The sequence below is a fragment of the Podarcis filfolensis genome, assembly GCF_964270895.1.
Source record: "Podarcis filfolensis genome assembly, chromosome: 2".
In the NCBI taxonomy this organism is placed as follows: Eukaryota; Metazoa; Chordata; class Lepidosauria; order Squamata; family Lacertidae; genus Podarcis; species Podarcis filfolensis.
In genome coordinates this window covers 44,011,627-44,025,390 of record NC_139605.1, presented here as the reverse complement: position 1 = coordinate 44,025,390, position 13,764 = coordinate 44,011,627, and the positions used below count along the sequence as shown (strand labels likewise).

The following is a 13,764-nucleotide window of genomic DNA, read 5'->3' as shown; positions in this document are numbered from 1 at the left end:
TAAGGTAAAATGATCAGAATAAGTATGCAGTGAAGTATTTCCTTCACTGTAAATCAATGCAAGTAAGTGACACCTGAAAGCTAGCAGCAGCCGTTTCAGAACCATGATAAAATTATATTAGATTCCATGGTATCTGCAAACCTTTCAACATTTCAGATGACTTGTTTGGGCTTACAGTTCTTATCTACTTTCTAGGCAGTTACCAGAGAATAGTATAAATAGTCAACCAATGCAACATTTGTTTTGCTCAATAGTTATACTAATAGAGGTATTAAATATTGCTTACATGACCTGTTAATGACTCTGTGGATTTTATTAATATAATGAAAGAAGCTTTTTTAAAAGGCATACTTATATAAGAATAGAACATATATAAAAGTTCAGATATAAAAATACATACTCTTTTTCATTTTTATTTATAGATTAGAATTTATTTAGGAATGTGATAAATTTTTATAGAGCGTAGAAGAGGAATTGTATGGGAAAGCACTGCAATTTATGTTTGATTATAAGCGCATTGTGTGTATGTGCAACAGCTTTTGTTTGCAAGCATATTAAGAAGCATTTCCTTCTTAAATCTAAAATATTACCTCCAAACTGAAGGGAGAGAGAAAGTGTTGATATTTATTAAACCTATCCTAATTCCAAAGCCAGTACATCTTTTCTCATATTTAGGTTTCGTTATGATTATTGTTTGCATTATATTTTTAAATCCATGTAAAGTGTTTGTGTGCTTACTTCTTAATGACAAATGTAGTAATGTGACCATATTAACTATTGAAGCATTCCTCGATATCATATGATTGCATTTTTTAAAAAAAGCCAACAGATGTGTGCATGTGTGTCCATTTCATTTTTTGCTTTTTCAAAGGGGAAGTTATTTGTGTTTTCAGATATTAGGTACCATACAGTGTGGGTGTGTTGATTACGGCCTTCTTGAAAAGTTACCTACCTTTCCCTTCTAAAGAACAACTGCATTGAATTATATCAATTAGAGGTTATACTCTTGTGTGTTATGGAACAAACTACTGAAGAAACAGCCCCAATGCGATTAAGTAATTGAGGCCATTCTGCAATAATTAAGTCCTTGTTAGTCAGAGTGCTTAGTCCCATCATTTAGGATTTATTTAAGATTTTAAAGTAAATTTCCTTGGGTCTCTCTTCTGACCACTGAGTCTTGGGCTGCTTTCTAGTGATCATTGGTACAAAACCTGCACGGTGGACTTTTATTTTGAAGTTTTGATCTAGGAACCACACTGTACTTTATTCCTGACCATCCATCACCCTACCCATCCTAGCGGAAGGAAAGCAGTTTTAAACGCTGGTGGTGAGCTGGTTCTGGAGCTGGAAACACAATCTGTTATATCACTGTTAGACTTCAATATTGGTAAGGGGACAACAGTCAGAATGAAGTGTGCTTTTAAAAAGTATCTCTGGGGACACACAAAACTGAACTATAGGCCAGGGAGTCCCAAAGTCTTTTCTTGTTCCCACCCCACCCTAGGCTTTAAGGATCATGTTTCATAGGTCTGTGGCATACAATAAATTAATACCCTGACAGCCAGAAGTACCTGAGAGACAGGCAGAACACAATATGCAAGACTATAAAAGGGAAAGTGCATAGACCATGGAATTATTTATGACTGTTCCTACTGAATTGTTCAGATGAAGCACTGTAATATATGGAGTCCCTATGCATTATTACTTAGAAACAAGCCTTATTGAGTTCAGTGGGATTTGCTCTGAAATAAGCAGATATATGCTTGCAGATATGGTACAGTAGTCTTCGACCCAAACTTACATTTGGAGACCCATTTCTTAATTTTTGTTACCATATTTGTATGGTGATTACTGTTGCACCCTTCATCTGAGTAATGGGTCCCAAACTTATATAAGTTTATATAATATTATATAAGCCTTTCATTTAGACTTCCTCAAATGTATGCTTCTCTCAAGTTACTTGTCTGAGCATTTGATGTAGGCTGAGAACCACTGGATTAAACCACTGTTTTCTTTGAGAGGTACTTATAACCTTGTGGAGACTGGGCTGTTCATTCTATTTCATCCTGTACATGTTACACTTATCTAGCAGGTTTTTACCATGCCAGGTAGAGCTAAGGAAACATTTCAGGGTGGGAACTAGCACTGAACATCATAAAGTTATCTGGTGATAATTACTCATTTTATCAGGTGACTGATTCTACAGCATGATTTATTACTACTTGCACAAGGGGCTTGAGGCAAAGTCATAGGAAGTATATCTCTCAGCTGCACCAGCTTTGATAAAACTGGCTGGCTCTAAACGAAAGGTTGAATTGAGGGGTGGGGGAACAAATGGTGACTAAAATAATCCTGAAGCTGGGTTATGGATCCAGAAAGCAAATCTTGGTTCCCCATAGCTCTGAAAGCTCTTGCTGGAATGGAATTCTTTGGGTCAATGTTTGAAGCATTTTTGGAAGCCAAGAACCATACAACAAGCCTGGAGAAATTGGGCAGTTCAAGGGAAGACGTTACAGCTTTTGAGAGACATTCTATTTGGATATTGGCTAAGGGTTTTCCCCTTTTGATTCCCATTTGTGGTATTGCTGTTGTCAAAGAGTCTCTGGAAACAAATTATTGCAAAAACCAACATCTGCTTAACAAGAAGACTGAAAGCAATTTTATACTACCCAAGAAATATAGAGCTTTGGACCAAATAAATAGCTCACTGGAAAAATATACCTTTAATGAGTTATATTCAACAGTGTTTACTCAAGAGTATAACCAGTGAGGGAATTGGGTGGTGCTGTGGTCTAAACCACAGAGCCTAGGGCTTGCTGATCGGAAGGTCGGCAGTTTGAATCCCCACGACGGGGTGAGCTCCCATTGTTCAGTCCCTGCTCCTGCCAACCTAGCAGTTCGAAAGCATGTCAAGTGCAAATAGATAAATAGGTACCGCTCCAGCGGGAAGGTAAATGGCATTTCTGTGCGCTGCTCTGGTTTGCCAGAAACGGCTTAGTCATGCTGGCCACATGACAAATGCGGACAAACGCTGGCTCCCTTGGCCTATAGAGCAAGTTGAGCCTGCAACCCAAGTCCGCAACTGGACCTAATGGTCAGGGGTACCTTTACAGTGACATTTGGCTTCTGAAAAAAATTGAACACTTCCTTCAGGGTTTTCGGCGTTCAGGAGCCGAAATGTTTGAGTACCAAGGCATTCGAGAACCAAGGTTCCACTGTAGTGTAATTTGTGAGTTTGTACCTGTTATGCCAAAAATTGGGTGAAGTTGAAAGTGGATCACCACGGACAGGCTGGATGCAGGGGAGTGGTGGGAGAAACCAGCTGGGGAATCCCCAGGAGAAGAGGGCTCAGAGCCAGGAGAGTGGTGGTAGGACAACAATGAGTGGTCAGAGGAAGAAAGAGGAGCAGACTGGCAGGAGGAGATGTCAGAAGCTGAAGAGGTAATGGGTTAGTGAGCAGGAACGGGCTGTGGCAGAGAGCAGTCCAGAAGCAGAGGGAGGATCAAGAAGCAACGTGGAGGCAGGCTGATGAAGAAACCTGGAAACCTCTCCTTCCTGCTGTTACTTGCTTCCCTCCTCCCTGATCTCCCAGAACTTCAAAGAAATGAAGAGGGCAGAGCAAGAAAGAGCAGGTGAATGAGCCTTAGGCTGCTGGGGAAGAAACCAGGAGAGGAGCTTTAGAGAGTAGGGAAGGCAGGGACTTTCAGTCCTTGCAACTGACTCATTGGGGCAAGAGTTGGAAAGAGTTGCTGTGATCACTAGGCCTGTACTGTTTTGGTTCCTTTGAATAAAGAGTTAACTTCAGTGACACTGGGTGTTTTATTGCTGACCCGCTCATGACTCTGGTAGGACTCCTGACAATCACCATCAACATTGCAGGCATATCTGTTAATGTAAATTTATCGTATGTACCAGCCACATTTGTATTTCATAAATGAATGAAAGTAATGGTGATAGGCCAGATATTGAGGCGGTGGCGGGGGGAAATCTTTCCTGCAATTTAATATTATTGGTTAGGGGAAATAAATCAAAACCCCATACTACACTGATTATCTCATATTGCTATAATTAGATGTCAACATTTGATGTTAAATCAGATTATATTTATCAGTGTTATAATTTGAATAGCCCTATAATCTTTTTTATGTAAGGCTGTGTAAAGGTCTGATTAGGAAGATGTTCTATGCATATTAGCATAAAGTTAAAGCTTTGATTTTTTGTAAAGATAAAAACAACAATGTGGTAGGTCAGTCTATGTAGCCACATGGCTTTCTTGGTAGCAAGTGTGATATTGGGTTGCTTGATGGTGTTTGATCCCCTTTTGTTGTGCAAGAATAATACATTATGCTGGTTTTATTCATCCATCATTGTCTCATGCTCTTCCTTTTAAGATTATTGCAGATAATTCCTCCCCCAATCTTGTTAGGAAACTTCCAGTGATTCCTTTAAGGGATGCAAAACCTGTGGAAGGTTCTGTGGATCGTAGTCCAATCACTCACGTGGATTTTAGGACAAAGAGGCTCTAGATGTTTGCTTGTCAGCCTTTTGAAAGGATGAATATTTCCATCTGTGAACTACTTCTAGGCTGCATCAACAGAAGTATAGTGTCCAGATCAAGGGAAGTAGTAGTACCACTCTATTCTGCCTTAGTCGAGCCACACTTGGATACTGTGTCCAATTCTGGGCACCACAATTTAAGAAGGATGCTGACAAGCTGGAAGATGTGCAGACGAGGGCGACCAAGATGATAAAGGGTCTGGACACTAAGCTTTATGAGGAGCGCTTGAAGGAGCTTGGTATGTTTAGCCTGGAAAAGAGGAAACAGGTGATATATGAGAGCCATCTTCAAATAACTTTAAGGGCTGTCACATGGAGGAGGGAGCATGTTGTTTTCTCCTGCTCTGGAGGTAGGACTTCAGTACATATAGCTTCAAGCTCTTTCAAGACTGGCCTGATTCTGGTCTGTAGTACCAATATTTTATGAGTGTTGTGGTATAGTGTTTGTTGTGGCTCTCACACTAACGTATGTGGTAGAGATTTTTGTCAATGCAGTTGGATTTCTTGGTATATTTACAAACCATGCAAACAATGCTTGGTCCCTAAGTCTGGTCATCACTTTGTAAAAATCTCTACCAGGAAGCAGGACCATGTGCTCGGAAGTATTTGCACATTCCTCGACTGCCAAAGGAGCAATGGCAGCAGCAGCAACACCAGTAAATATATAGGTTAAAGGGGCTTAGAAACCAATCTGAAGTCAACAAAAGCAAGCATGGTGCTAATCGAAGGATATAACAAAAACTCTTCACATCAGTCCCTTAACTGTGATGAATCGGAAAGAGAAAAGTTCATTATTTTTTAATGCACAATGATTATGTTTTACCCATTTAGGCGGGACTAAGGACGCTTCATGATATTGGACCTGAAATTCGGCGTGCTATATCCTGTGATTTGCAAGAAGATGAACCTGAGCAAAATCACCATGAGGAAGAGGAAGTATATAAAGTAAATGGACATATAACAAATTGGTTGGCTCGAACTTGTGAAATTTACAAAATTATGCTGCCATCCTATACATGCTTGCTTTGAAGTCCTGTTGAATTCAGCAGGTTGTACTTCTGAGTAAACATATATAGACTGAAAGTAAACATTTTTGTTCAACACTGCAATATTTTTTCAAGGGGTTCAGTGCATTCTCTTTATGCCTCAGTTGTTTTACTATAGACTGTCTTTATGTGAAGCAATTTGCAGTGCTTAATTTACTTACATTATGAGCAGGTAAGGTCTATTGAAGTCAGTGAAATTTCTCTCTGTAATATCTGGACAAGATGTGCTTATTGCACTACAGGAAACAGCCACACATCCAAGGCAGTGCAGAAAAAGTACATCAAAATGGGGGGGGGAGTCAAGAGGGCATTAATACTTTTAATAATCATGATTTTAAATTAAATTTTATTTTCTATAGGCATGTCACCTGACATGAATTTCACATAAAGAGTTAGAATTAAACTATTTTTAATTTCAAAAACATAAGTTCTCTAGAACACATAAAACTGCCAAGTCGATAAAGTGATTGTAAATAAAAGCTGCTTGGTGACCTCCCATCTTTCAATGGAATAAAGCAGGGCTGTAATAGCACAACTAGCAAACAGTTACCATATTTTTTGCTCTATAAGACTCACTTTTTCCCTCCTAAAAAGTAAGGGGAAATGTGTGTGCATCTTATGGAGCGAATGCAGGCTGCACAGCTATCACAGAAGCCAGAACAGCAAGAGGGATTGCTGCTTTCACTGCGCAGCGATCCCTCTTGCTGTTCTGGCTTCTGAGATTCAGAATATTTTTTTTCTTGTTTTCCTCCTCCAAAAACTAGGTGCGTCTTGTGGTCTGGTGCATCTTACAGAGCGAAAAATACGGTAATTTTGGAAGTTGGATGTTCTCATACAACAAAGATCATTTCTATAGTTCAAATACGCAAGGGGTTTGGACTGCATTCCTCCCTGAAATGTCTGGCCAGGACCACTGTAGAATGATAACAGCATTTGCAATATCAACCCCAGAAATCTCCTACAGTAGTTGTTGTTTAGTCGTGTTTGACTCTTCATGACCCCATGGACCAGAGCACGCCAGGCACTCCTGTCTTCCACTGCCTCCCACAGTTTGGTCAAACACATGTTAGTAGCTTCGAGAACACTGTCCAACCATCTCGTCCTCTGTTGTCCCCTTCTCCTTGTGCCCTCAATCTTTCCCAACATCGGGGTCTTTTCTAGAGAGTCTTCTCATGAGGTGGCCCAAGTATTGGGGCCTTAGCTTCACGATCTGTCCTTCCAGTGAGCATTCAGGGCTGATTTCCTTAAGAATAGAGAGGTTTGATCTCCTAGTTACATGTTCTTTAAGCATGAAGGCTGTGTCCTGTTGTCTGTGAGTTTCCAATAGCATAGGAAGGCCTAGGGAGAAAGCTGGACTGATCAAAGATGGCTTGAGTTTAGAGTTATTGACAGCAAGAATGGGGATTGTTAAGACTTTGGAGGCAGACACCTCACCAGATGTTTTCTTCTGCCAATTGTCATTGCTTCTGTCTTCCCTAGATTGAGCTCCAAGAGATACTGCTCCTATCTCCATCTTAGTCCTGAGTAGACTGCACCATCTGGGTTAGGTGTAAAAAGAATCATAGAATTGCATGCCATTCACTCTTTTCATAAGAAACTCTGAGCACTTTACTGTATGATGCGCCATCCATGCATATAGGTTGAGCTGCATGGATGGTCAACTTGATCCACAGCGTGGGCAGTTGCAGTGGAGCACAACTTGCTCTTCCAGCTGTATGAGAACAGAATCACAGAACTCTTGATACTATCTGCAACACCAAGATCGTTGTGGCATGGCTTTAAGTCATAGTTTTAACGGGCAGTTGAAATTTCAGGATATATGCTGTCTATAGTATAGTTTGTAAATGCTATAATATTTGATGACTTTATTTTGCTTGGCTATCAACTACAGACACTGTAGTCTGAGTATCTATGGCACAGTGCTTTTTAAAACACTCACTTATTGGCATTGCTTGCAGACTTTCAATGTAGCAGCATAATATAGCTGCCATGATCATGGGCACCCCCATATCACTACAGAAGACCTTGTATAAAACAACACATTATGACGGTGCAATAGCTTGACCTCAGGACCATGAATGTACCACATAATAGAATGCACATACACTGATGCAAGCTTGGTTTCAGCAATGTATTATATTAATTAACTGATTAACTTGTATATTGCAGAGAAATGGTGCCCTGTTTGGAAATCATGTAAACCATGTTAGCAATGATACAAGGGATTCATTTCAGCAGATCAATACCACGCACCGTCCCCTGCATGTCCAAAGGCCTTCAATTCCATCTGCGGTTGAGACTACCGAGAAAAATGTGCCTCCTCCAGCAGGAAACTCCTTATTCCACAACCACCATAGTCATCATAGCCATCATAACCACAACTCTGTAGGGAAGCATGTTCCAAACTCAACAAATGCTAACCTCAATAATGCCAACATGTCCAAAGTGGCTAATGGAAGACACACAAGTGGTGGAAGTCATGAGTACATATCTGAAACTGGGCATCGTTCCCACTCCAGAAGTGATCGTCATGAGAAACGTAGAAGATCTGCCAATAGGAGGTAAATCTGAAATACGGTGTTTGGGTTCAGACCATTCTATATCCCAGTCACATTGCTGTACATAATGCTTATGAACTAATCAAATACAGTCATACCCCGGGTTACAGATGCTTCAGGTTGCGTTTTTTCGGGTTATGGACCTGCCAAAACCCGGAAGTACCGGAACAGGTTACCTTTGGGTTTCAGTGGTTGCGCATGTGCAGCAACGCCGAATTGCAACCTGCGCGTGCACAGACACGCCGCTGTGGGTTGCAGACGTGCATCCCGCACAGATCACGTTCGCAACCCAACCGTCCACTGTAGTGGGTTTGTGGTTTGTTTTTTTACAAAAAAGTGCATACCATTTTCAATCCTTCATTCCTTTCAGTCTTTGAATAAAAATTTGGCTGCTTTTTGACCACTTATCCTTGATTATCTCACTGGCCTGGATTCGTTTTATAGATTACTTGAAACTTGTATTTCAGTATATAGCTTGCATTTAGCTTTTTATTCATCTACATGTTCTGATTTAGTTGGTTACCTGATCCAGCAAATCCCCATGAGAACTACCTTACTGTGGTGACGAGAATCAGATCAATTCAACAGATACAAGCATTAATAGCATGTCCTGCTCTACAGTTCATTAAGTCAAGAACTAATTGCAAATTAGTGTTTCTCTTTTATTAAAGCAGCATATCTTAAAATATATTTCGGGGGTGGTTTGTTGTAGATAAATTTATTAAACAAGTACCTTATTATCACCAGTTCATGAATGCTAACTATACTTCTTTTCTCCTCCTACATTGTTTCCCCTCTTGGATAGATCTCGCTATTATGAAACTTACATTAGGTAAGTAAATACAGTGTGAAGCTCTTGGCAAAAGGGTATTGACATGCCCAGATACAACTGAGCATGCTTTTAAAAATAATTTCAGTCCATAGCAAAAACAACATGAGTTGTGATACTCACACTGGGGTAATTATAAACTGTGGGGCCCATAAGAATTTCTCAGAACATTATGGGCATCATGAGAAAGAATAATTATTAAGACTACTCCAGTTCATGAGTATTAAACTACTGTGGGTATCCAAATGTGTGAAAGGGGTAACAAGAATAGTTTTAACCCTGTCAGTTCCAAACTCCACATGCCAGGCATGCTTCCATGACACTGACATCTGCATCAGCCCCACTGTGGCTGCTGCATGTTCAGCGTCAGACTGAAGAGGGCCTGAAACTATTATTTGGGCATAACTTGAACCTTAAAAAGGAATGGGAAAGCAGAGAGCTGCATGCGACCCACAGCCCAATTTCATGCAGGTGGCAAGGGAAGAAAAATGAGGGAAAGGTGGTGGCAGAGGGGGAAGGGAGGGAGAGGGGATGTCCTTTGGTTCTGGTCCCATCCATCACTGGCTACAGCTCCACCCACTGCCAAGATGTAGCTCCTGACAGATTACCTCCCTTTCAACAGAAAAATAGTTTCTCTAGCCATGAAATACAGGAAAATACTAGAGACATGTGGCTTATTCTTGAACCAAATGAAACTAAAGCAGTTGTCCTCATAACCTTAAGTGTTTTATATTCCTAAAGTAAGATCATTGACACCCAAACTTTGTACAGCCAGACTTGCTTCGTCCTAACTAATAATAGTGTTTTCTTCTCATGAATGTTATAAAAAAAGCAACAAGAACTTTTTTTTACTTTGCTAAATTCTAAAACCATGTGTGTTATCTTTTAAGATGACATTAGAAAAGCATACCTGAAGCGAAAGTCCACAGTGATAGGCATTAGACCACGTTTCTGCTACAATGATTTATGCATAGGTGTAAAAGACAAGACAGCAATGTTTCCAAAGAAGGGAAATTTGTGAAAAGTGCAGCTACAATTTATGTCAACATTGTTCCTTCAAGAAATCAGGCCTTGCCAAACATCTTATGTCCTATCTGTAGGTCAGAATCTGGAGATAGACATCTACCCACAATTTGCCGAGAAGATCATGAAATTCGAGATTATTATAATGATGATTGCTACTTGGATGATCAGGAATATTTTAGTGGTGAAGAATATTATGAAGAAGACAGTATGCTGTCAGGAAGCAGGTAAGATTCCTAGTTTTTATTGGGAAAAGTTTCGTATATACCAAAACTTTTGTATATACCTAAATCAATTATGAAGATAATTTTATGTTCTATATAGCAAAGAAAGAAAAACTATTTTAATGTGCTACTGGAGTTCTGTAGTATGCAGGGAGCCTACACAGATGGAAAAGATTTCCTATTTCAGAATTTACCCTGAACACACAAGGGGCCAAGAGGAGCCATATCACCTTGAGGCGGGGCTGGACATATGGCCACACAGCTTATTTAAATCTACATTGCTCCCTAATTTAAGTGAGTACATGAAGAGGCCACAGGAAGGCACACATCCAGGTCAAGGAAATACAGTTTAACAGAAAATACTAGGCAGGCAGAAGATTTGGGAGAAAGCATGAAATTGATTTTAATATTTGGGAATGGAGAATCTTGTAGTGGCAAGAAGATGAAGATGCTTGATACTAGAATGGCCACTAGATTGCAGGTCGGAAGATCTAATAGGCACAGTAACTGGATTAGAGTACTGTCATCAGAACTATTGTGCTGTTTTTGTTTTCCTCAACATACTTCTGTGAGATCCTTTCATCTGTGTTTATGAGAAGACAATTCACCTAAAACAAAATTGGGCCACAGCTCTCATCATTCTTGATCATAAACAATGCTGCCTTGGTCTGATGAGTTACACTCCAACATCACCTGGGGATTTTCAATTCATGACCTACATTGGATTAAAGTTTTGTTAACTCCTAGTTCTAATTAAATGCAGGGCAAGGAGTTGGTTGCTGCAAAAAATAAAAATCAGTATTACCGGTATTTATCCTGTGATCAGCAAACCTCATATATTGATAGTGAGTCACATGTTATCCCAATATTGGATTAGCCTCTGTATGGCATGATAAATCTGCAAGAAACACCTATAATTAGGGTTTGAGGAGCCACTGAATAAAAAGATGGTTACTTTTTATGAGCTAGAAATGCCTTGAGTAATAATAATAATAATAATAATAATTTTATTATTTATACCCCTGCCCATCTGGCTGGGTTTCCCCAGCCATTCTGGGTGGCTTCCAACAAAAGATTAAAAATACATTAAAACATCAGTCATTAAAAACTTCCCTAAACAGGGCTGCCTTCAGATGTCTTCTAAACGTCAGATAGTTGTTTATTTCTTTGACATCTGATGGGAGGGCAGCTGGGCAGCAAATTGTTATGTTATTTATGGGGTGTTTTTTTACTGCCTGGGATGGAGGGAAGGCACTTGTGGCCGTTGAAGTACTATGATAATTTACAGTCCTTACATACTCTGCACTTTGATTTTTTGGGGGAAGGGCACTATTTGCTGCTTCAACTTGAGACAGCAAAATGTCCTGGGCTATTCCTGTATGACGGGCATTAATCATCTGTTTCTCTACCGCAGGTATACATATGACTATCCCAGTAGATATCACTGTAATGATTTGGACTTCGAACGGCCAAAGGGTTACCATCACCCACATGGTTTTTTTGAGGAAGATGACTCCCAGATGTGCTATGATTCAAAAAGATCTCCGAGGAGGCGGTTGCTACCTCCAACACCCACACGTGAGTACAACTGGGAAAGTTGACTTTATTATATGGACGTATGTTTGGTTTGCTGCAGGACCTGTGGATGTCTCTTGGCCCCATGGTATCAAAATTATTCTACTCACCATAAACAGTCAGAAGCCAGAGGCAACTCATTCACAGAATAACACTGTTGCGATAGTTAACAAACAGAGAAAATAGTCGACCATCTATGGAATTTATTCTGGACACTTATTCCACCATCCAGTCCTTTAACTGAAAACGAGTTGCTGACGTTCTTTAACAGTCAGAATTAGAATTGATCCAGATTGATCTATACTTTCCAGATTAGCATTTGAAATCTACCCTCTGTTACCAAAACAGCATTCATTTATGGAGTTATTTTTTAACTGCCCTTCACCCCAACCACAAGACAGGTTACATTTAGGACAATACCATCACATAAACATGCATAATTAACAAACCATAGAAGAGCAACAAGAGCATAGAACAGATACAACTAGCAACACCATGTAAAGGGAGGACAAAAAAAATATCCTATTTCACTTCCAAAGGCCAGAGGAAACAGGTTTATCTTAAGCAAAAGATGCAAAGAGGGAGTTCCACAGTTTTGGGGTCATCACAGAGAAGGCCCTGTTTAAAACTACTGGACCTGTGAGGTGGCAATACCAAGAGAACCACTTCTGCTAATCTCAGTACTTGAGCTGGCATATATAGGAGGAGGCTATATTTGGAGTGTAGAACTAATGCAAACACCTTGAATTGGGCTCAGAAACAGACGAGCAACCAGAGCAGATGTTTCTAAACAGATGTAATATGAATCCTTGCAGCCATATTAGACATTCTTCTGACTTCCACATTCTGTGCCAGTTGCAGCTTCCAAACCTTTTCCAAGGGCACCACCACATAGAGTACACTGCAACAGTCCAATCTGGACACTACCGGAGCATGGAGTAAAGTGAGCAAGTGATTTCTTCAGGAGGAGCTATAGCTGGCAAACCAGCTGTAGCTAGAAATAGGCACTCCTAAGTCCCTAGGCCACACAGGCCTCCAGCGACAGCACTGCATCCAACAGTGCCCCCAGCTACACCATTGGTCATTCTCATCCAGAACAGGCTGCCTCACCACCTCCCGGGCTTGGGAACTTGGAACATGTAACACTCCTGTCTTGTCTGGTTTCACTTTCAGTCTCTTGGCTCACGTTCAGCCCATTACTGTATCCAGGCACTGGCCTAGCTACTGAAATGTCTCTCCTGATTAAGATTGTGCACAGAGATGTTATCCACACATTGATGGCACCTCACTCCAAAACTCCTGATGACATTTCCAAAAGCATAGTTGTTAAAAAAAAACATGTGGAACAGAATGGACCCCTCTGGGATGCCGGGCCACAGGTCAATCCCCCCAGTGGCAAGCAATAGCTTCAGTTGTGTTTTCTGAAACCAACCCTAAAGGTAGGGATGGAACTGCTGAAATACAGTGCTTAGTTCAGGAGAATACCATGGTCTACAGTGGTCAAAATCCAAAGAGAAGTCAAGGAGAATAAGCAGGGTTGCACTCTTTCCCAACAAAGGCAGTTATGGTACCATGACATACACTACCCAAAAATAGAACTTGAAGTCTAGAAATGCGAGCCTGAAGCTTAAGGCATTCTGTAGAAAATTGATACACCTTGTCAGGAAACCCTTCCCTCCTAAGAGATAAAATTACGTGATCCAAAATAAACTCATTACTGTAAAAAAAAAATAGTGTCATGTAACTTTTTGCTGTTTTGGACCCAGGCTGCAACATGTAACCAGGCAACAGGATCACTTCCTTTGCTGTGAAGTTACAATGCTGTTAGGGACACTGGTGGTGCTGTGGGTTAAACCACAGAGCCTAGGGCTTCCCGATCAGAAGGTTGGCGGTTCGAATCCCCGTGACGGGGTGAGCTCCCTTTGCTTGGTCCCTGCTCCTGCCAACCTAGC

General features: G+C 40.6%; 2 protein-coding genes across 38 annotated transcripts in view; one reads left to right on the top strand and one right to left on the bottom strand.

Annotated features, from left to right (window-relative positions):
* The window catches only part of CHDH (choline dehydrogenase), a 46,346-nt gene that overhangs the window by 1,756 nt on the left and 30,826 nt on the right, over window positions 1–13,764 (bottom strand). The window contains exon 9 of one of the 3 annotated variants that reach the window (XM_083603064.1): window positions 3,805–4,807. The exons of 1 other annotated variant lie outside the window; for it this stretch is intronic. The gene's annotated coding sequence lies outside the window, so the exon portion shown is untranslated. Of the gene's footprint in view, window positions 1–3,804; window positions 4,808–13,764 lie in introns of those variants that run through there. One more of the 3 variants, XR_014545353.1, reaches the window with a different exon arrangement.
* CACNA1D (calcium voltage-gated channel subunit alpha1 D) overlaps window positions 1–13,764 on the top strand; it is a 195,465-nt gene that overhangs the window by 172,425 nt on the left and 9,276 nt on the right. For all 35 annotated transcript variants that reach the window (XM_083602889.1, XM_083602883.1, XM_083602887.1 and 32 more), the window contains 5 exons: window positions 5,389–5,502; window positions 7,773–8,164; window positions 8,967–8,993; window positions 10,091–10,240; window positions 11,652–11,815. In XM_083602889.1, coding sequence (XP_083459015.1) covers window positions 5,389–5,502; window positions 7,773–8,164; window positions 8,967–8,993; window positions 10,091–10,240; window positions 11,652–11,815 — 847 coding nt within the window. The remainder of the gene's footprint in view (window positions 1–5,388; window positions 5,503–7,772; window positions 8,165–8,966; window positions 8,994–10,090; window positions 10,241–11,651; window positions 11,816–13,764) is intronic.